General features: G+C 52.6%; 3 protein-coding genes across 10 annotated transcripts; all 3 read right to left on the reverse strand.

Moving 5' to 3' along the window:
• Positions 1-706: 706 nt before the first annotated feature.
• On the reverse strand, positions 707-6,622 carry FAM189B (family with sequence similarity 189 member B). Of its 4 annotated transcripts, none has more exons than XM_045545279.1 (12): positions 5,753-6,622; positions 5,499-5,555; positions 5,188-5,298; positions 4,963-5,082; positions 4,724-4,831; positions 4,023-4,198; positions 3,793-3,892; positions 3,404-3,473; positions 2,593-3,138; positions 1,897-1,977; positions 1,551-1,804; positions 707-1,460 (listed from the first exon to the last, which is right to left on the reverse strand). In XM_045545279.1, the coding sequence occupies exons 1-12, from the start codon at positions 5,975-5,977 to the stop codon at positions 1,287-1,289; spliced, it is 2,022 nt and encodes a 673-aa protein (XP_045401235.1). In that variant the 5' UTR covers positions 5,978-6,622; the 3' UTR covers positions 707-1,286. The 4 variants fall into 4 exon arrangements, with proteins under 4 accessions (XP_045401235.1, XP_045401236.1, XP_045401237.1 ...); XM_045545280.1 differs by having other exon boundaries at positions 1,909-1,977; positions 5,753-6,618; XM_045545281.1 differs by having other exon boundaries at positions 1,909-1,977; positions 4,023-4,195; positions 5,753-6,617.
• Positions 6,623-7,048: 426 nt separating this feature from the next.
• SCAMP3 (secretory carrier membrane protein 3) lies at positions 7,049-11,517 on the reverse strand. Its single transcript, XM_045545292.1, has 9 exons — positions 11,178-11,517; positions 10,794-10,871; positions 10,040-10,162; positions 9,834-9,954; positions 9,254-9,382; positions 8,645-8,804; positions 8,438-8,539; positions 7,799-7,916; positions 7,049-7,506 (listed from the first exon to the last, which is right to left on the reverse strand). Exons 1-9 carry the CDS (start codon positions 11,241-11,243, stop codon positions 7,360-7,362), a joined length of 1,044 nt encoding a protein of 347 aa, XP_045401248.1. The 5' UTR covers positions 11,244-11,517; the 3' UTR covers positions 7,049-7,359.
• A 442-nt stretch (positions 11,518-11,959) lies between these two features.
• On the reverse strand, positions 11,960-21,199 carry CLK2 (CDC like kinase 2). Of its 5 annotated transcripts, none has more exons than XM_045545289.1 (13): positions 20,870-21,199; positions 18,737-18,906; positions 17,815-18,040; positions 17,038-17,122; positions 16,619-16,685; positions 16,329-16,445; positions 15,364-15,530; positions 14,518-14,612; positions 13,735-13,864; positions 13,556-13,638; positions 13,309-13,388; positions 13,039-13,129; positions 11,960-12,490 (listed from the first exon to the last, which is right to left on the reverse strand). In XM_045545289.1, the coding sequence occupies exons 2-13, from the start codon at positions 18,904-18,906 to the stop codon at positions 12,305-12,307; spliced, it is 1,497 nt and encodes a 498-aa protein (XP_045401245.1). In that variant the 5' UTR covers positions 20,870-21,199; the 3' UTR covers positions 11,960-12,304. The 5 variants fall into 5 exon arrangements, with proteins under 5 accessions (XP_045401245.1, XP_045401244.1, XP_045401243.1 ...); XM_045545288.1 differs by having other exon boundaries at positions 17,038-17,125; XM_045545287.1 differs by having other exon boundaries at positions 17,815-18,043.
• Positions 21,200-22,605: the final 1,406 nt, after the last annotated feature.

Consider the following 22,605-nt stretch of genomic DNA (forward strand, 5'->3'; position numbering starts at 1 on the left):
TGAGGCAGTAGGATTGCTTCAGCCCAGGAGTTTGAGGTTGCTGTGAGCTAGGCTGACACCATGGCACTCTAGCCTGGGCAGAGTTTGAGGTTGCTGTGAGCTAGGCTGACACCATGGCACTCTAGCCTGGGCAGAGTTTGAGGTTGCTATGAGCTAGGCTGACAGCATGGCACTCTAGCCCGGGCAACAGAGTGAGATTCTGTCTGAAAAAAAAAAAGAGTAGGGGTAGAAAAGAGAAGAGGGTTTAGGAGAGAGCCCCAGGGCCCTCCAGTGTTAACCAGTCCGGCAGGGGTGTAGAAGCTGGTAAAGGATGTCCTGAGGGTAAAGTAGGAGGAAAAGTAGGAGACTGTTTATCTTCAAAGACTAGAAAGGGAAAAATTCAAGAAAGGTACTGATTATCTGGGTTAATTGCTACTTAGAGGTGAAGTGAGATGGTGACAGAAAAATGGTCACTGGATCTGATACCACTTTGGTCACTGAAAACTTTGTCAAGAGCAGTGGCTGGGGAGAGGTAGGAGAAGGAGTCTAATGGTAGGCAAGGAGAGAATAGATGTTCAAGAGTGGAAATAAGAGAGAAAACCTTTTGCTACAAAAAGGAGCAGAGATACAGTTGGTTGCTGGAAATAAATAGTGTCTTCATAGAGTTTTCTTAAATATAAGAAATACTAGAACAAATTTCATTGGTGACAAAGAATGATCCAGGAGAGAAGGGAAAACTGAAATTTATTGAAGGCTTACATGGTTTGTTAAGAGATTTACAAACATTCACCTTCCCAATGTTTTATCGATCAGGCAGTTGGGGTTAAATAACTTGCCCAAGGTCATGCAGCTAGAGATGGCACACAGAGCTGAGAACCACCTGGATTTTTCTGACTCTTCATGCCTGCCTCAGCACCCCCATCACTCAGGCACACATGCCCTGTACTTAATTAACCTGGGACATGCCTTTGCCCTCACCATAGCGCCCCTGCAAATCAGGAAGAGCCACTCTCATGCCAGGGGGGAGAGGAGTTTATTCATTTTCCTCCTGCAATCCTATAAGCAGGGGCATCTTCCCCCACAGCCAGAATACCCATGCAGCTCAGGACAGAAGCTCTCCCAGTCCGGAGGGGCAGAGGCAAGCAGCCCGGAGAGGTAAGAGGGAAATGGACACTTTTGGAGGGTGTACAGCAGGTATCTTTTTGTGACAGCCAGTGCAAGGGGGTGCTCGAGGGTGCTGTCCCAACCACCTGGTGTCTGTGGCCCCATATTTATCTGGATGTGTTCAGTGTGACAAGAAGCCCAGGTCAGAGCCCTGTCTCCCGGCTGCCCGCATTGAGGCTGAGGCTTTGAGGGCGTGTACCACGCTCCAGCCGGCGGCCAGACAGGAGACGCCGCAAGGAGGAGCCAGAGCTCAGGTCTCCACAGCTGCGAAGGTGGAGGCTCTCTCGGCCTGGCCGGCCCCATGGGCTCCGGGGTACCTGGAGGGGGACCGAAGAGGGGGCATCAGTATGGTTCAACCTGAAACTCCAGGCTTTTCCAATGATCTTCCTGGCTTCCTCAACTCCTACCTGCTTATGTCCATGGGCTCTAGTCCCACTGGGGTCCGGGGCCTTCCTGGACATCTGGAGGAAACGAGTGACCAGGCCCCGGCCTGGCCAGCTGCCCTTCAGATCCCCCAGGGAGTGGGCAGGCGTAGGGCCTGAGGGCAGGGGCACTTTCTGGAAGGTGGGCATAGGACGCCGTTTCTCCGCTGACTGGGCACGTAGCAACTTGGGGGAAGGGCAGCGGGCTAGGCGGAAGAGGCAGGCTTCAGAGCAGAGCCCTGCGGAGAGAAAAAAACAGATAAGAGAATAGGATGGGGGTACAGAAAGGGCCAGGCTGCGCTCCCCTACCCCTTATGGCCCGGGTACCAACCACATGCCGGACCTGTATCTGCAGAGGAAACGGAAATAGCTTCTTCCTCAAGCACTTTGGTATAAAGGTCCCTGAAGTCAGCTGCAGAGAAGAGAGAAGGGACAGGGACTTAGTGGGGATGCTGTGGACACGCCCACCCATCCACTGTCCTGTGAGAACTCAAGCCCAGAGAAGTTCCACAGCTCCCACACCCTGTCCCTAATCAAGGGACCATCATCTCTGCCCACATCTGCCAATGACTAGGTGGTCCAGGGACTCTGGGGGTACCGTTCGCTGCTGCATGCTCCCCAGCCCCTGGCGCACAGCGGTAATCACGAGCACTTTCAGCACAATGCTAAGCATTTTACGTGCATTATCTCACTTTTCAGCAACACTATGGCACTTACGGTGGAAGTACTACCACTATACCTGTTTTAAGGTGAGAAACTAAGGCTTGAAAAGGATAGGTAACTGGCCCAGGCTGGGAGCAGTGGAACTGCTTTCAAAAAACATGTCTTCCTTTTTCAGCCACTAAGCTATGGATGCTCTATCCCTAGGAAGTGAGGACTAAAGAAATGTCTATCCCAGGAGTGAACTCATCCTTTCTTCTTCCTCAGGGACCTCAACAGTGTCCCAAATCCTGGTGGGCATCACTGACCCTCTAATTCCCAGTGCCTGCCCTCTTCTGAACCGGGGTGGCGGGGGAGGGAGGCTTACCAGTGTTGCTGGAGGTGGTGATGCCTGGGTCACTGTGGGACCGTGGCAGCAGCAGTGGTGGTGGGGAAGCCGGATGAGGAGGCCGGTGCCCCGGTGGGGTGAGGGAACCTGAGCTATCGCTGAAGCGTCGAGTAGGGGCTCGGGTGGGAGGGGCCACAGCTGGGCGGCTACCTCCCCGGGGGACCCGCCGCCTCAGCTCAGGGAAGCAGGGTCCCACCCAGGGCGGCCAGCCCTCCAGCCGGTGGCAGCTGCGGGCAGCTGTGGGGGCACCCAGTGAGGGTGGGGCCTCTGGGGCAGAGCAGGAATAGGAGCGGGCAGCCCGTGGGGGCCGCCGTGGCAGGGGGCTGTCCTCAAAGGGGCCCCGCAGGCCACAGTCCAGGCTGAGGCAGTAGCCGGCGCGGCTGCGCTGGATAGAGCGGAAGAGCACGTAGTCAACGGAGCGCACGGAGCCCTGCAACTCCAGCAGGCACGAGTCCTCGGATGGGCTAGAGCCCCCAGGGAGGTCGCCGATGGCTGACAGCACCAGAGACCCGCTGTCCATGGACACTGTGGGCAGCAGGGGGCGCTAGGTAGCACCAGCCTGGCCCGGCACTGTCCAGGCAGTTCTCTTTTCCCTAAGCCCAGCCTCTGCGGTTGGCTCTGCTTCCAGCTTGATCTCAGAGGAAGTCCAGGATTCCAAGAAGCCACAGCCCTTGTTTGCCCCAAAGCCACCGACTCAGCCTTATCTCCCTCTTCTTTTGCCCCCACCCAGCCCAATATCCCTGACAGCCAAAGCTCTGCCCTCATACACCCCTCCCCACTCTCTGCTCACCATCTACAATGGAGGCCACTCGCTCACAGATGCAAGAGCCATCATGAAGCTGAGGATCAAAGAGAGTGGCCTGCAGAAGACACAAGGATCAAGGGTCTAGGCCTACTCACTGACATGGCCACCCCTATGTGTGGACAGAGCTCTGGAGATCTAGATTCCAGACCAACTTTGTCACTTTGTACAAGTCACCTATGTGGGACTCAGTATCCACATCTGTAAGAGAGAAATAATAGTTCCTATCCCACCCACCTCCCCAGGCTCTAGGTGAGATCAAAGACGACAGTGGACATGCCAGTACTACAAAGATCATGACAACTACTATTATCTTTATCCAGCAACTACAGCTTGTTCAGTCCTGCTTCCCAGCCCTCATCAATACATGCCCTCACCTGGCTGTCTCCTCGTAGTCCCATGACGGCCTCATAAGAAGGGGGGCAATCAGTAGGGTACAAGGGCATTGGGCTGTCCATGGAGCCATTGTACGTGATGCTGGCAAGATGAGGGAGAGGGTCAAAGTAGGAGAAAACAGCTGCTACTCCACAAAGATCCTACCCCACCAATCCCGGCCAGCCCCTGTCCCCTTCCTCAGTTCTCCCAGCAGGACCCTGCGAGGCCTCACCTCTGTGCATCTGTTTCTGAGCTGCAGGTGTACTCTGGGGGATAGTAGGGCGGTGGGGGCACAGGTGGTACAAATTCTTCCAGGTCCAGCATGGTGTGTAGGAGAGGGGCTGGTGGTGAGGATGTACAGCCCAGAGGCCCCAGGGGGCCTGAGACTGAGCGCTCAGGAGCCAGCTGCTGGGGAACAAGCAGGTTCTTGGCCCCCAAACTCTTTTCTCATCTATATTATTTTTTTGTCCAGGAAGCCCCAGTTCTGGCCCATCCCTCACCCAGAACCAGCTCATCCTTAGCCTCGCCCCCACCCTGGACCTCTAGCTCTGACCTTGGCCACCTAGAAATTTGTCCTCTTTGCGGCCCCGCCCCCATCCAGAATCACAACCTGTTCTCTGTCTCCACAAGAATGTCCACTGTTTATCGTCACCTGGATCTAAGACTCTACCCCACACCCTGTCCTGTTCTCTAAACCTCCTTTTGGTCCCAGACTGGCATCACATACTTAACTCACCCCGTCATCTCCCCCTCTCTCCCTCCCTTTGGCCCCTAAACATCCCTGCAGTAGACATGCATACCCAGTAGATGACTCGCAGCCCCTGGTGCTCAGAAGCCAGATCTGTAACCACCGTTCCCTCAGGCCCAGACCCAGCACACACATCCCTGCATGCCACCATGCCTGCCTGGCTCTGGCCCCAGCTCCCCTGTCACCGTATGCACAAGGTCCAGAGAGAAGATCTGGATGCAGCAAACAATAGCAGAGAGGGTACAGATTATGGCGGCACAAATGGTGAGCCCACAGACGCTGAAGAGCAGGTTCTGGGAAGGGAAAAGACAGGAGAGGGGGAGTGAGGGAAGGGGTAAGTCCCACACATTCTGGGCCTGTGGGTACCCCAGAAAGGGAGGCATGGGTGACAACCAGAAGGATGTCTGCGTGGGTGCATGCTCACCTTGAGAGCCCCTCGGGCTTCATCACAGGTGGAGTTAGTGGCAACTTTCAGTTCCTGCCCTGACTCTGGACAGGGTCGGAGTAGAGGAACAGAGGGACAGCACACACAGACCTTTCCGTCCTGATGGGATTAGGGAGAGTGAGGCACCCTGAGTCAGGACAAACCCAAGTGTCCTGTACACCTCTCCCAACCAGTTCTTTCCAGCTGTCCCTCCTCAAGTCTCACCATGGAGCATTCTTGAAAGTCTCGAGCCAGCTGACCATTCTTACAGGAGAGAACAGAGCCAGCCATGCTAAGCATGACACAGAGCACCGAAAGCAAGGAGAAGAAGGAGATCTGGGGGAAACAGGGTGCGGACTCAGGATTGGGATCCTCATGAGTACCCCTCTACCATGGATGGAACCACCCGCCTTCACAGACACTTCGTGCCCAGCTGGCATTAATTGGGGAGCCAGTTCTCTTCTTGAGGGAAATATGGACATCCCCTCAGGTGCTGGGCACCTGCCTCTCAGTGGGCACTGGACTCTGGCACCTACCACTAGAGTGAATGGCCGCTTCCAGGACACAATGCCAACCACCCCGGAGAACGCCAGCTGGGGACAGAGTGGGCACAGGCTCAGCCTGGCAGGGCAGGCACCTGAGTGAGCCCCTCACCACAGGATGCACCCAGCCCTGTAAGGAGGGAGAGGACCAGGAGAGGAAGGAGAGGGCAGGATGTGGACTTGCAGCTGGTGTGGAGGGGTGGGGCCCGAGGAGCCTCCCCCACCCAACAACTGTGCACCCAACTCACCGAGAACCCAGCCCAAGACGGGCAGGACCTCTTGATGCTCTCGGTGGTGGTGACGGAAGAGGCCACCATGCTGAAGGTGACCACCAGGATGCCCAGGAGCACCTGGGCCAGCCCCAGCGTGAGCAGGGCCTGCAGCCAGGGTCGGTGGAGGCGGAGGTGAGTAAGGCCCCGGGTGCTGGGCCGGCTGGTCAGAGAGCGGCTGGAGTCACTAGTCGAGGGCATCATGCCTACCACCCGGTTGCCTGCGCCTCGCTCGGCACCCCGTGGTGCTTAGGAGCATCTCAGAGGCGCCAAAGGCCCCGTCCTTTCTCCTCTCCACCCCCCTCGCTCTAGAGCCCACCCCGTGGCTGGGTCCCCTGGGGCATGGCCCAGGGACGCCAGCTGGGGCGGGGCCCAAGCGAGGGGCCTCACGGAGGGACCGCGGGGTGCTTCCTCCCCAGCACGGGCACTGGACGGGCACCGTGCCCGGGGCGACGATGAGGACGCAGGAGCACCGGCTCATCGCATCTCCCTAGGGAAGAGGGGCGCCCAGAAGGGCTGGTCCAGGAGTGAAGAGAGGGCGGCGGTCCGGAGCCCAGGGAAGGGTGGGGAGGATAAGGACGAGAAGGATGGAAAGAAGTACAGAGAAGAGGGGAGGGGATGGCGCGGGGTGACTCTAGAGGCGCGGTCGGTGTGCCCTCAGGCTATCCAGTGGGATCCGGGGCCGCCTGGTGGGGAGAGGCAGCGGCGCCGCCGTCCCCCGGGTCGCCTGCCCGGCTCCCCTCCCCACCATGCTCCGCTCCCCCAGCTCGGGCTGCAGCAGGTCGGAGACTGAAGGCGGGGGATGGGGATGGGATGGTGCGGGAGAAGGGGCGTGGCGGCAAGGGCCGGCGCGGTGCACCCCGGGAGTTGTAGTTCGGGACTGAGATTGTGGGGTGTGGGGTGGCGGCGGCAGGGCGAGGCAGCTAGCTCGGCCCTTTGAGCGCTTCTCCACCCCCTGCCTCTCCTCGAATCCTGGCTGAGTTGCTGCTGATCCTTTCAGCGCCCACTTGAGCCCCACCCAGCCTCTCAGGCCCCAGGCCCACGAGTCCCTGGCGTTCCCAGCAGAGGCAGCGGCTCTTCCCCCGGTCATTTATGGAGCGTAGGGCTCCCTGGCGGCTCCGCGTTTCCACGCCCAGCCGTGGACTTCCCTCCCTCTTCCCGCACCAGCCACCTGGGCTGTGCCGCCCCGCCCCCCACAGTTCACACTCTGCTTCCACTCCACACTTTCTCTTTCATGAGGCCTAATTACCAATGAAAATACAGGAAACAGGGATGTGAGTTCCAGTTCCACTTTCTTTTTATTTAAATAACCGAAGCAACAGCCTTGGCACAGCAGAGGGAAGCTAGGTTGGGGTGTGTAAGAGGCGGCAGCAATGTGGCCCGATGTTGGGGGGAAGAGTGAGCAGTGACTGGGTCACAGTGGACTCCCCAAGCCCCTAAGTCAGGTTCAGCAGTCATGGCCGTGGGATTGGGGACACTATAAAGAAGCCATCAAATAGTGATGTCTCTCCAAGTCCCAGAGACCTCAGGGATGGGAACTAAGTCAGCTCCCTCAAGTGGCAGGGCCAGAGTATCCCAGTCAAGGGTCACGGGGCCCGGAAGGCATTTTCGGCAGCCCCAGCGGCTGCATTGGCAGCTGCGGTTCGCACTGCAGGGTTGGAGAAGACACCAGCAGCAAATTCTTGCTGGGCCTTCTGAAAGCTGGCACCTGTGCGGCGGTACAAGGAGTGGATCTGCGAGTAGAGGACAAAGACATTATAGTACATTCCAGCAGCTGTTGCCTCGCCCCAGCCAAACACCATCGTCACCACTCACCAGTCTGCTGCTCTAGCTTTTCCTTCTTGGCTCTGACCCTCCTTCCCAACACACATATTCACACACACAGAAACATACACCCCAGAGGTCCATTAGCTGAGAACTTGCCCATCAGCCTGGCCCGCCTCAGTTCCTCCTGAATGTTCCACTCAGGCCCCTAGGGACCCGTGATCTCACCCTCTTGGCCCCATCTTCAACACAGCCCCTCACCCGCTTTAGCATCACAATTCCCAGCACAGCGATGCCAGTGAAGAAGAGGGCAACCAGCAGCATGAGCACAGCTACAGCCGTGTTGGTCTTCAGCACCACCAGAGCGGAGATCCAGCCACTACAAGGACGGGAAGGATGTGCTAGTGAAGAGGGGCTGCTCACAGCTGGGTCTTTGCCCTCCCAGCTTCTCCAGTGGTCAAGTTGCCAACGGGCCCTTTTCCCCCTCTTCCCATCAGCGGTCGCTCCTCTTGTCAGCCTGGCAGCATTCCACACACCACAATCCCAACTGCAGCTACTCTCTTCATAGCTTAATTTCAGTTTCTGAACCATTAGCTTCTAGCTCTCTAAGCAATTCCAGGCAGTACTCTCAGGACTCTCCCTCCTCTCTTAAACTACAGTTTGTATGCCTTCTCCAGGAAGCCTCTCAGATTGACCACACGTAACCTTCTTCCTCTCAGTCTATGCCTGTCGACAGTTCTGTCTGGGCTCTATCTTGAAAGTATGTCCTACAGCTCATTGAACTAGCACCTCCCAAGGATTAAAACTGTATTTTCTTTTTCTGAACTACTTCTACCTCAGTACCGAGTGCCAGCTTGGTCTAGAGGACTGGGAGGAAAGGGAGAGGGTAACTTCACAGACCTGAATCCCCAACCGGGGATACCAATGGCCTGGAGAACAAACAGCACATCCTGGACGAAGAAAATGAAGAAGAAAACGAAGAAATTGAATGAACTGTCGCTCCTGCAAAGAGAAAAAAATGGGGAGAGTGGAAGAAAAATCAGGACTGAAGGAGCAGACGTGGGGCCCGTCCCAGGTCCCCATTACCATCCCCACACACACACTTACCGGAAGGCCTTATACATGGGGCGATACCAGCAGACAAAGGAGCAGGGAGTGAAAAGGAGTACCCAAAGGAGAGAAAGCCCAAAGCCTGAGCCGTTGCTGGTCTCCACACAGAAGCTGGCCAGGCAGGCGAGGAAGTTCAGGAGAAGAGCCAGAGTGCTGCCTAAGGGGCAGAGGAACAGGATGACAGGTCCTTCTGGACTGCAATGAAGAATCCTTCCCATCTGTGCTCACCCCACAACCCTCACCGAATGTGGCAGAGTAAGGAAAGGAAGGTAGCTCCTTCATGGAATCCTCAACTCAACAGGAAGAGACAGAGCAAGCAAATCTCAATCACGTGTGATCACCTTGCAAAGACATTTAAATGATTCAGAATACATTTCTGCATGGGGACGAAGGAAAGTGGGGAGGGGGCAAGAACATATATTTGCTAGCAGGCTGGTGAACAGGTTCTAAATGGCTTTAAAAACAGCAACCCAGGAAGATTCATGGAGAAACTGCTTAAAATCAGAATGTTGAGGAGAGGTGAAGTGTCTGGTTCTAGATGAGTGGCCCTCGGGGCAGTTAAGAGATCTACCAGTAACTTCCTCCAAAAGGCTTCTCACTACTCACACATCCAGAGGTAGTACATGGTGGATACAGTCTTCTGAAATTCTTGGGGGATCTCCATGGAGATGTCCTGGAAAAAGCAGGGCTGAACTGGGCAAAAAGAAGGTAGAGGGGGCCAATTGTTCTGTCGAGCTGTAAGGCACAAAGAGAGTAGGAGGACCCCAGAAGTGAGGCAGAGACCAACAAAGGAATCATTCTTCCTTCCCTTCATCCCTGGGTCCTCTCTTTTACCTCCAATTTGGGGTCCAAAGAGAGAAGAGAAAGTGGAAAAAGTAAAAGTAACAACAAGTGTTTGCTAATATTTATGACAGGTAAGCACTGCACCAAACACTTTACATACATGACCTTGTTTAACCCTCACAACAATCCTGTCAAACAGATTCAAACATTATTTGCACTTTGCAAATAAAGAAATTGAGGCACCCAAGATTAAATAACTTGTCTAAGAGATCACGGTCAGTAAGTGGTATCTCCAAAATTCAAAGCCAGCAGTCTGACTCCAAAGCCGATGCTCTTAAGACCCCTTTTTTGCTCCTTCCAAACCATCAGATGCTCTCTCCCACCCTACCAAAGATCCACTTACTAGCAGTGCCCCCCAGGGCAGCATGCTGCAGCTCCCGCTCTCTGCGGTCTAACTCCTCTGCCTTCCGGTTGAGCTCCTCCTGTTTCTTTAGCAGCTCAGCTGTGGCTGCTGCAGCTGAGGCCTGCTCAGGATGAGCAGAGGGAATGTGAACCCTGGGCCCCAACACTGGCCCCTCTCCCCAGCCCCCACCCACAAACCTGCTTTACCTGAGTGCTATAGGAGCCATAGTTCTTGGGTTCTGTGGGACTGAGCTTTCTCGAGGGCTGCAAAGAGGGAGCTGAAGGTGCAGGCAATGGGGCAGGGGCAGCAGGCTCATAGGCTGGTGACACCTGTTGGGGCAAAGACCTTAGGGAACATCTAGTCCCTCATAACACAGGACTCTATAGAGTCTGCTTGAATGCTTTTAGACCCAGAACTGATTACCTTAAGGCAGCAGCCTTTCCTCCTCCTGTTAGGAAACTAATTCTTGTGTTCAATTTATGTCAGAGAACTTTTGATGACTTGCAGCAGCCCTCATCACCCCTCACATCCAATTCCTCAGCAAGGATTCAAAACACTCATCCACCATCTCTACCCCTTGTAACTTCTTAAAACTCACCATTTTCTATTCCAGTGGGACAAACAGGTGTAGTTCTTCTCATTCCCTGCCTTAAAACTGCACACCTAACATCAACTCCAACCTGCCCCAACCTTTATTTTCTTCAAGGAAGTGTTCCCAGACACAGCCTTGGTTCAGGCCCTGCCAGACTGGTCCTCCCAGGATGGACTTTTAGATGAATCTTGGCCCTAGTTGTCCCTAGAAAGATTTACACATCCCATGACAGACTGGCGTCTCTCAGGGAACCTAAGATCACAATGCCTCTCCCTTCCTCTGCATGCAGAAAGGTCCCCTGTACCCAGACAGACTGGGCTCACTGGCAAACCTCCTCCTTTGCCCTCCTGTGCTCTCCAGTAACTCACCTCCCGGGTCTCAAAAGGGTTGTAGACATCGAGCGTGGCATACTGCGGGCTGGGTCGGTGTTGGATCACAGCTGGGTCCTGAGGGCAGAGACCTGGGGCTCAGCTGACACTTGGTGCCTTCTGGGGGAATTCCCAGGGAACTCTCCTAAACTGCCCACAGCACCAAGTACTGCACCTTCGGGGCCACGCTGTTGTCCCAACATTTGCTTCAAACCCATCACTCGCATTGCCCCCCGGGGTACTCACTGGCATGGAGTCACTGTCACCCCCACGTGGCGGCCCTTCCCCAGGACGAAACGTCACCAATGGGCATACAAGTTAGCCCGACCCTACAGAACCGGGAAGAATCAACCTGACTGTCCAAATGAGGCGGGCGCAAGTCACCTGAAAGGGGTTGTCAAGCTCGCCAGGCTCGGCGAACGGGTTTCCGCCGTCTCTGTTCTGAGCCATGTTTGCAACTGCGGCCTCGGCCACCCACTGCCCTCCACGCCCCTGCCGCGGCAGTGGTGGCGGCGGTGGCTCTCAGAGCTCCCTCCGCTCTCTCGGTCCGCCCCGCTTCTCTGTGCACGGATTGGTCGTAGCGACCGGAAGGGCCTCAAGGATCCCCGTAGCAGCAGACGGCTGCGCCTGCGCCTTGGTCGAAAGCAAAGACGGAAGAGCCCCCACGTGACACTTCAAACCCGGTCCCTAAAGCCAAGTACCGCCCCTTCCTCACGTGACCTCCCTCCATTAACGAACTACACTTCCCAGCAAGCCTCGCGTCGGAACCCAGTCTTCCCAGCCTCCCGAGATGGACGACGGGAGTCTTCTAACCACTCGTGGCGGCCTCCCTGGAGCCCAGTTGAGCAAGTTTTCCAACTGGGTTTTTGGCTTTACCTGGGGGGCGCAGCCTAATGGCTATAGTAGTCAGACCCCTTTCCCAGCCCTCATTCCACACCAGAGATGTGCCACTTTATAATAATCCTGCTCCAGCCTAACCTGCGAGAAACGCTGCCCCACCCAATACCCTCCCATATGACAATGCGGACAGGTAGGGCTACTGGCCTAGCTCTGGTCAATTCTGGAAGGTGAGGAATCCTTTCATACCCAAACTCAGAGAGGCTGCCAATCATCTCATCCCTCCACCCTAGCTAGCATGCCCACACCTCAAACTCCAGGGATGGGGGTCAGATGAAGCACGTCATTTTATTTCACAAAGACTGTACAAAATTCCTTATAAAACATGGGGTAGATGTCACCTGGTTACTTCACTCTGCCCCCGTCCGACTCCATGTGAGGGAGCAGGTGAGGGTGGAAAGAGTGTGGATGGAATAGCATTATGTACAAGGCAGGGATTGAAGTGATAGGTACAAGTTCTGTCATATTTACACTATTTCACATATTCACAGGTATATAGAGAGCCAGGAGGGAGGAGTGAGCTCCAACTCTGTTCTCTTGTATAAAAAAGCACCAGTGTCCTGGACTGGACACCCACTGCTATAAGAGATGCAGGGGGGCCCAGGGCCCAATCGTCACCGACTGATATCCCGACTGGAGTCCCACAACTTGGTGTTGGGTGGCTCAGCCCGAAGGCGGGCGAAGAAAGGATGCTGAAGGGCTTCACCCAAGGTCAGCCGCTTAGCAGGTTCATACTCTAGCATGCTTTCAATCAGATCGAAGAGCTGGTGGTGTTCCTCTGCCTCTGAGGTCAGATACCGCTGGTGGAGGAGGGCAGGAAAAAGGTGAAGCAGGTTGCCTTACAAATCCTGCCTTCTTCTTCAAGGCCCTACCTTTCAATCTTGGTGAACCAAGGCTCTGCTTGCAACCAATCTGAATGCTACCTTACCACCACACTATGACCAATGTTTCTGATATTACAGCTCAACCTACCTTCCCACTAGCACAATTACTCCTTCATACTCTTTGAAAGTTCTACTTGTATATCCTTGTCAACTTCATGAATCTTCTTTAGCTCCTCATTAAAATGTAAGCTCTTCAAAGGTAGTTTATTCTTTTCTGTCTGACCTAAAGAATCCAGGACATTGCTTTGATCTCTGGTTGTCTCAAGGTTAGGCTGTCTAACCTCCTTCCCTCCACAAAACCACTCCCCCTCTTATCTTTCCTCTATTGACCAAAGATGTCTTCTTCAGTTTTCCTCCCCTCCTTTCCTAACCCTCTGCTTATGAAGACCATTCCAGGGGCAAACCACCTAAAGAAAGAAGTGACCTCTGCGTGGTGGGCACTATTTATCCCCAGCCTGGCTCACCCGCAGTGGTTTGCAGTTCTCACGAACGTAGCTCCCAGCTGACGTGTTCTCATCCCAATCCAGACGACCCCGATAAAAATATTTCTGTTTTCTAGAGGGGAAGGGGAGGTTGAGGAATCAGAAGGTTCTCCTTGTTATAATTCCCTTATTTCCCCATCTGAGAGTAACTGGGGGGACAGGAGGTGTCAAAGAAAAAGAAAATGATGTGAAACAGATTAATTCTGTGGAAAGAAAAGGAAAAGGGTTAAGTCTCTCCCATTCAAGGTTCACCTTGTCTTGCGGATCATCCGGGAAGGGATAGGACCCAAGATCCTTTCCATCATGGCTAGATGCTCTCTGTTGTCATGGGTCTGGGAAACAAAGACAGAACTAAGTATGGGACTAAGAAGGGGATGCTGATGACTAGCTGCCAGGAAGATGAGCAATTTGGAAGAGTGAGCAGGCAAGTCCTCAGCAGACAACAGGGAAACCAGGTAGAAGAATACTGGGTGGTCAATTAAGATACCCCACCACTTACCTGGAAGAGGGTAAAGCCAACATAGTACTCAAAGACGATGCAGCCTATGCTCCACACATCACAAGGCTGGGACCAGCCCAACTCTAGGTGGGAATGGGAGGGAAAAGGTGTTAGGAGGCTTAGGGAGGCCCACCCCACCACATCACCTCACACACTCCAACAGCCTTGCCCTCCCTTACCAAGGATGACCTCTGGTGCTCGGTAATGGCGAGTGGAGACAATGGTGCTATGGTGCTCATGGTCAAAGGTGGCACTACCAAAGTCTACCACCCGCACAGCTGTGCTCTTCACACTGCGCTCATCTCGCTTCTAGGAGCAAAGCAGGAAGAGAATGAACGTCTGCACCCCACACCAAGATTCCACTACTATTTTCTAAAGGGCTTCTGAGCCTTAAAAAAAACAACTCTGACCTGCCTGCCTACCCCCACAAACCCCAGGAAATTTCCTGCTTTACACCCTCCTTCAAATATAGCACAGTACTCTAGGAGTAAGAGCAAGAGGATGAAGGAATGATCATGGAATAGCATGCAAGTCTCTAAGTAGCAGAAGAGATGAGTATACAGTTTTTCTGAAAATACCTAACATGTAGCAAAGGGGTCAAGGGAAGGAGAGCTTCTTTAGCTCTGAGATCTCCCTTACTTCCAGTCAGTCAAGGGAACCCAACTTTCCTGCCTCACAGAAATATATACCTAAAAATAGAAGGCAGTTCGAACCAAGATCTTTAAAAGCATTTTCACTCTATTGGAAAGTTATTTAGAGGTCCCTTCCAAGTTCTCTTCCAATTTAAGTCTTCTTAAATCTCTCAACTTATTCTGATATTCTGGTTTTATGAAGTTGGAGCCAGACAGGGAGAAAATGTGGGAGAAAGACGTGAAAGGAAGGACAGAAAGGGCTGAGTAAAAGGCAAGGTGGCCCAGCTGCCAGCCTCCCACTGGACAAGGTGCAGACTCTGTCCATCTTACCTTCTCTAGGTTGTAGGTGAGCTCATAGTCTGAATTCACAAACAGAATATTTTCAGGCTTGAGGTCCGTATGTGTCAGCTTGTTATCATGGAGGACTGCAGGGGAGAAGGCCAAGTCAGGCTTGGTCAGGTGGCCAGAGCTAACTGGTAGCAACTGACCCCAGCAAAGCTGGTGAGGAGGCAGGTCCACAATCACTAGGGCTGCTTTCTGTACTACATCTAAATGAAATGCCTGGTCTAAGAAGCCCTACTCTTGATAATGTAAGATACATATATATGTCAATTGCTACAAAAATAGATAGTTTGCTTTGGGTTATAGTTTTATACTGACTTTCACACATGTATATCTGATAGTCTGAGCTCAATTCTGTGAAACTGTTATTGCTGTGAAGACTCAAGAGGAAGTATGTACTTGTCTAGATTTCCTGCCTGGCCCCTTAGCTGAACTACTCCATGTTCCCATCTGCTTTGCTGTGAATGAAGAACATCTCATCTCAGACAAATGTAAAACTCTAGCCCGAGGAATGCATTTTCATCTGTGTTTGCTGTCTTACTGATGCTTTCCCAAGGAAGGAGAGGGAGGGAAAAAGGAAGTAATTAAGTGCTTTGATTCCAAAGGCTTTTTCTTCCAGCTCCCTGCTAGCCTGGGTAGCAGTAAGAGCAATCAGTGATGATGAAGACATCAGTCAGGGAGTTAAGTCAGAAGAGATGTCAAGATGACAGTAAAGAACTGCAGCTAATAGAGAGTTGACTGTTTAGGGACTTCACCAGTGCACAACTGAGACAGAAGGAGGTCCAATGAAGGGAGGGTCTGCCCCAGAGTCCGCCTCAGCCCCACCCCACTCACACTTGACGGCCTGGCACAGCTGGAAGGCCATGTGGCGCACTTGGTGTATAGGGTAGGGCAGGTAGTTGTTGTCTTTGAGGAAATCGAAGGTGCTAAGGCCCAGAAGCTCAAAGGAGATACACATGTGGCCATGGTAGTCAAACCAGTCAAACATCTGGACACAGAGGCTGGGAAAAGAGATGGGGGGGAAGGGGGATGTCTGATGAGCTCCCACCTGCCCACCACCCCTCCAACAAGGGAGGACTACCTAGGCCGAATGTACAAACATGCTAGCTAGTATTACCAACAAAATTTAGTTTAGCTAGGGAATGGCCTTTCTGCCAGACCCAAGAGAGCTACTACCTGCCAAGCTTTAAAACATTTTTCTGCAACATTTTAAATAGTTCAAAACACTATTTACTAAACAGCTATTAAGTGCCAAGGTCCAAACAGCATAGACCCTGAATCAAACTATCACTCCTAAACCCCAACTCTAGCTCAACTCCTGAAATTCTCTGATCAGCAGCCACCATTGGGCCCATGTTTATACCTATTGTCCTCTTATGTCTCTGCTTAATGCTCTTATTCTATTTTTGGCCTATGAATGTATGTGAACCATATATTACTGTATAAGTGCCTGTGGCTTCATCAGCATAGTTCTAGGTATAAAAGCTTAATTCATTTTTTTGATGAAGCTACTGATGCTCAGTCTAGGGCCATATCCAGGGTATATCTCTGCAGAAGCTACTGTGGGCTGGGGTCAAACTACAGAGCAACCTAACTGCCCTGAAAACAAGGGGGAATGGATTAGAGAATGTCACAGGCCCTCCTCCCTACCCTGAGGTTCTACTACTCTAAGATGATGAACAAAAGATGAATGGATGAGAAAGTCTAGGACTCTCCTGCCTGCCTAACCCAGGTCTGAGAGTCTCTTCTCTGTAGGGTGGAGCCTCCCCGACTCCCCACGTACTCCTTTGCTTGCTTACTTCTTGTTGTCAGGGTCCTTCTCGTTGATTTTCTCCAGCACGTTGATTTCAAGTCGAGCTGCTTCCTTGTACTTCTCCACATTCTTAATGATCTTCAGGGCAACTCGAGCCCCACCCCTGGAGGTTGGCAGAGAGGCTTTTGCTGAGTTCTCAAGAACATGTCAAATTGAACAGGGCTGCATGCAGACTAAGAAATCCTGCCTTTGGCTAGTCAACAAAAAAGCCCCAGATAACCCTCACCACCTCTTTACGCCTAGCAGGTGTGCAGGAGGGAGGGGGCTGACAGTTACCTGCGATGGTCGACACATTGTACAACTCGCCCGAACGTCCCCTCTCCTAAGGTGCTTACAATTTCATCTGAAACGAAAGAGAGCAGGGTCGGGGAGAGGGAGGGAGAGAAGGTGGGGAATGAGCTGAGTTGGAAGAAAAAGGGGTACAGCGACCTGGGGTGAGGAGATGAAGGAAGGGGAACAGATACAGATGATCACAGGGGAAGAAAACCCCTGTGTGATTCCCACCACCTTTAACCCAGGGGCCGTGAGAGCTGGGAGTGGACAACAGAGGTCAATTCTCAACAGCAACTCAAACCACCCAGATAAACAACACCACTGAGAAAAGGCAAAAGAGGCTGTGACTTGGGTTGGCTTGGGACGTTAGGATGGCTATGGGACCATTACAGGCTATAGGATTGTTACGATTTGGCTTGTACATCGCTCTTGTAGCCAGTCCCCGACGTGGTAGATGAGGTGGCCCTCAGCGTCGTCCTCTACACTCTTGGCTCTCCGGCTGCTGTGCTGCTGTCGGGGGGCGGGGGGGGTCGGAGCAAGCCAGGTGTCGGAGCGGGGGCCGGAGGGATGCGGGGTGGGTGGTGGAGGGGTCACCGGTCACAGGCGCCCAGCCAGGGGGGACAGACGATGATGGGGGACAGTGGAAGGGAACACGTCAGATGCAGTAAGGCGGATCGGTGTGAGAAGAGAGAGCGGCACACAATCCCAAGTCCCCAAACCCAAAACGGGACAGGGACAGGCACGGGCGGAGCAGAGAAGTGGTGTCGTTGCCAATGTCACCCACAACCCCATGCTCTACAAAATGCCCTTCTGGGCGGGCACAGATCTCCCCTTGCCCCCACCCAAGCCTGCCTGCCAAGGGGGCCACAGAGCCCCGGGCTTGGGGGAGAAAGGCAGTTCACAAGCAAGGTCCCCATTTAAGAGTGGAGGCCACTGGGGCAGAGGAGCTGCTCCCAACACAATAAACCCAGCATGCCAAGGAGGGCACTGGGGGTCACATATGCTCCGTGCCCATTCATCTCCAAAGCAGATTCCTGGGGCCTCGAAGAGTTGAAGAGCTTCCAAGAGAGTAGACACACTCAGTGCCCACCTCAATGTTCATGCCCCAATGCTCAGCTGAGAACAAGAACACTTCTTACTTACCAGGGTCCCAGAGGGCCTAAACAGTGGGGACAAGAAAGGCCTGGGCTAGCACTCACCGAAGAGGAGCAGCTGAATGTCCGGCTGCGCCTCCTCCGCCGTCTGTGCTTCCTCCGGCTGCTGCGCTGGCTGCGGTAACTGCTGTTCTCCCGCTGATATTCATAGGAATGCCGATAGTCTGTGTCATAGTAGGCCTCTCCCCGATCCCGGCTGTAGTCATTGCGCCTGTAGCTGCCACAGTATCGCCGGTCATATACCCTCCGGTCCGAGGAACGATCATCATAGCTGCTGTTGGACAATAAACATCCATTAGGTGCATCTGTTCAGGCCACATTCCCTGCCATACCATGTGACAAGGTCCTGCCTCAGTGAGGACAAAGAGTAATGCTAGAAAAATTGCTCTAAGACACTCATTGACGCACTCCAAGAGGACCAAAGACAAGACAAGTGAGGTAAGAAAGCACAGAAGATTCTCACACCAGCATGTCACCAAGACCTCTGAAAAGGCATCTACAGAACCTCTCCCTCTGGGGGCTTCTTCCTCCCCTCTGGTGAGGGTCAAAGAGCCATTTCTTTCTCAAGTGTTTCTGACTGAAATCCAGCCTTGCTCTAAACATTCCTAACCCACCCCGCCCATTGAACATGCTGCTAAAATATTCAAACTACCCAAACCTAGTTTTGTCTTATCTATTAGCTTATTTAGTTGACCTCTAGCTCCCAGTCCTTTGCACATACGTTCCCTCTGCCCAAAGACACTTCTCTCACTTGACTCCCACTTGTCCTCCAGACAAGCTTAGATGTCACATCCTGCTCCAACCCCAACCAAACCCTCTGGGTACGTTTTCAGTCTCTCACTATGTACTTCCTTTACGATAACTCTTAACATTGCAGCACAAATGGCTTATTTTGTCATCCACTGAGTATTACCTTCAGCCAGCTGCTTAGCACAATGCCCTCAACATGTAAACAATAAATATTCACCTCCGGGAACGAACATGGTAGCTGTCTTCCCACCGGCGACGTCTTGTCCGGTCACTGCTACTTGACCAAGAGCGACTTCTTCGTCGCTTATGCTTTCGGCTCCGATAGTGTTCATGATAACTCCCCCGGCTGCCTCGCTCTGAGGAATGGTATCTTCGGGGATGAGGCATCTGGAAGGGAAAGAAAAGTGGAGATAGTAGAAAAAGCTCTGAGGTTCAGAAGTTTCCTCCAATGACTGGCTGCTGTAAATACTAAGCTAGTTTCTGCTTTTTGATTCTACCTTTTTAACACCCTCAACTTGCTCAGTCTTCCTCTGTGCTTACAAGTTCTCTTTGTTGGAGTATATACTCACCTACTAACTCAAGTTGAAAACTCTATAAAGCCTCCACAACCCCTCATTACCCACCACTCAGTTCAAATGCTCTACCCTGATTTTCTTCAAACATGGCTCCATGAAGACCTTAAGGTCTGAGACACATCTCACTACAAGTGGGATTATGTGACTGATGGAGACTGCCAAAGTTCATTCCTGGCTGGGACTTAAAGTATAGATATCTGTGCTATGCTGAGTTCCTCGCCAAGTCAGTAGAATAAAGCTTTAGTTTTCCCAGTTATATTACAGTCATTAAAAGTGTGTCTTGGCTGGGCGTGGTGGCTCACACCTGTAATCCCAGCACTCTGGGAGGCCCAGGCGGGCGGATCGTTTGAGCTCAGGAGTTCGAGACCAGCCTGAGCAAGAGCGAGACCCCATCTCCACTAAAAATAGAAAGAAATTATCTGGACAGCTAAATATACAGAGAGAAAAAATTAGCCAGGCATGGTGGCGCATGCCTGTAGTCCCAGCTACTCAGGAGGTTGAGGCAGAAGGTTCGCTTGAGCCCAGGAGTCTGAGGTTGCTGTGAGCTAGGCTGACGCCACGGCACTCTAGCCTGGGCAACAGAGTGAGACTCTGTCTCAAAAAAAAAAAAAGAAAAAAGAAAAAAGAAAAAAAGTGTGTCTTATCTCCCCAATTAGACCATCAGTGTCCTGAAGGCAGGAATCCACCCTGTCAGGTTTCTACATATATCAGGTAAATGCAAAATACTATCAAGTTCCTGGGTCTGGCCCCTTGAACTATCTTAATCATCTCTCACATCTCTGGCCAAAGCTCCCTTGAGAACTTTTAATACAGTAGGCCCCAAACTACAGTCAGCCTCCCATCTGGCCCCTCCCCTCGGTGCTTAGGAATAGAGAATAACTGGTTTTTAATTAATATCAGCCCTACTTGGCTGAGCGCTGGCCACCTTCCAGTTAACAGAATTGGAACAGTATGGTTCACGAATTCTTTTTTCCTTCAAGGAAAAAAATGAGAGAGACATCACTGTCACAATCCAGGAAGATGAGAATATTAAGGCAGAATGAAATGAAACAGGCTCAGGACAGAAGTCTTGATGGGGGGGTGTCAGGATTAGGTGTGTAAAAGGCTTAATGACTCCAACGTCTGGCTCCCATTTTGGACCACTTCTTCCTAACCTCCTCAAATTGAAGAGTGTGATGTTTGATCACTCCTGGCCTAACTGAGTTGGTAGGAAACCAAGAAGATGCAAGCACAAGAGTCTCCCAGGTAATTCAACCCTGATTAGCAGAGCCACATAAATGCCATCTCACCACATATACAATGACATCAAAGTGCCTCACAGGTCTTTCCCCCAAAGCATCTCTAGCTTGCCTTTCCCGACTTCTAAATCTTTTTCTTTCTTACTCAGAAAATCCAGAACTAATCCTCAAGTCGGACTCCTGCATGCTCCAAGTGACACGGTGGTGTCTTTGCCCTCTCCATCTCTGACTAGATCCCTTGGTCCAACTTTGAAATCCTGCTCTTTCGCATCACCGGAACCACTCTTATTCCTACTCTGTCACTCCTTCTCCTACTTTGGCTCCTCCCAAATTTCCTACAGGTTTTCCTGAATATATATGTAAGGCAGGCCAACCACCTTTCCCCTCATCTCCCTACTCTGCCGCTTCGCAGGTCTCAATACTCCTCCTCCCTTAATCTCGCCCCCGTCCCTTGCCCCCAATGCAATCCTATCCCCGCCCGCCCCACGGTCGCCATCTTTCCGCTCGGGCCCGCGGCCAGCCAGCCCGCGCGCTCACCGTTCTGGCGGCGAGGCCCGTGCGCTTGTCCCACAGGAAGTCCGTGATGGCGGCGGCACTGCGGCCGGAGTCCCGGCACCCCCGCGGCGACGAAGTGCGGCTCCACCCCCCCCAACCCGGAACCCTGGGACCTCCCGCCCCGTTCCCGGGTTCCGCTCCAGTCCCGCCCGCCCCGGCTCAATCCCCGCCCCTAAGATCCGCTCGGCGGCACTCGCACCGCCCCCGCCCGGGGCCCGATCCCAGCTCGGTCTCCGGCTCTGGCCTCTCCGCTCCGCCGCTACCGCCGTGAGCGAGCACGTACGCACGCACGCACGACCTGCGTCGCTTCCCAGTTACCCCCTGAGCTCCGCCCCCAGGACCGCGCGCACGACCACGTGCTCACGTAGCTCGCGGGCGTCCTCCTGTCAGATCTCCGGTGGTGCAGGGGGCGGAAGTTCATGAGGGCGAGGAGGGTCCGCGGGGACGCACTGGACCCCTACCAGGCCTTCTACTCCCCGCCTCCTGTCGTTTCCCATCCCTCCTCAGTCTTTTACCCTTTTCATGGAGACTTGTGTGGCTTACTTAGGTTTGGAGGTTTAAAAGGAAGGATTGTCATTTACAGAGTGTTGGTGCCCCGCAAACCTGACTTTAGAGAGGCTTGATGGTGAGGTCTGATTCTCCTGCATAGCCTGAAAATAACAATTTATTAAAACAATTATCAGAGGATTGAAAAACATTAACAAGAGAAAAAAAAAAAACGGTTTGCTCACCTAACCCAGGCACAAAGACGATCTCACCTTTGTCCTGAACAAAACTTATGCATGTGTGGGGACAGGGACATGGCCCTGGAGGAACGTTGGAATAATGGAGGATGGAGCATCGGGTGCTGAAAAAGGGGGAATCACTTGAGAACTGCTATCTACCTGCTTTAACATAAAGTATGAGAAGTGTAATTTTACTGAATCTTTGAAACAATAGGGAGGAGAGACCTTGAGGCAAGCCAGAAATGGAGACTCTATAGAAGGAATTGAGAAATGGTCAGACACAAAAATTGAATGGGAAATAAAATAAGCTGAGGGTAACTATATTAAAGTCAGGGAATATCAGAGGGGAGCTGGATGGAGGATAATCAAATGGAGGAGATTAGATCAGTTAACCAGAAACAGTTTAGGAGAAGTTCCCTGAAATAGAAGGAAGGGTAGGGAGTGGGGAAGGAGTGGAGATTTCAATTCCTTCTCCATGAACACTTTCTAGATCATTAATTCATTCAACAAGCAGTTACTGAGTGTCCACTATGTGAACTAAAATAAAATTTTAGGCTCACCACGCCCCCACCGGCTGACTGAATGGACCCCCTCGTGGCCAAAGAATATCCTAAAACTAAATTGCCTTCCAGGAAGAGGAAGGTCAGACTGCCTCATCATGCCCCCCTCCCTTCTTGGAGTCATCCTTTGTAACCCACTAACAGGCCTAAGGGTATGCAAGACAAACCTACAGGCCCTCAATTTACACAACAAATCTATGTCTGGTGACTAATCTCTGAGAAACAGCAACTATGTTAAAACATTCCAAGCCTTTAGACAAAGCTTCATGTCTTTAACCAATTACAGGCCAAAGAATCTTTGGACCCACCTATAACCTGGCCCCCGCTTCGAGATGGCCCACCTTTTCGGGCCAAACCAATGTATGATTCCCACGTATTGATTTATGACTTTACCTGTAACCCGTCTCCCTGAAATGTATAAAACCAAACTGTA

This window comes from Lemur catta, chromosome 3, assembly GCF_020740605.2.
Source record: "Lemur catta isolate mLemCat1 chromosome 3, mLemCat1.pri, whole genome shotgun sequence".
Classification (NCBI taxonomy): Eukaryota; Metazoa; Chordata; class Mammalia; order Primates; family Lemuridae; genus Lemur; species Lemur catta.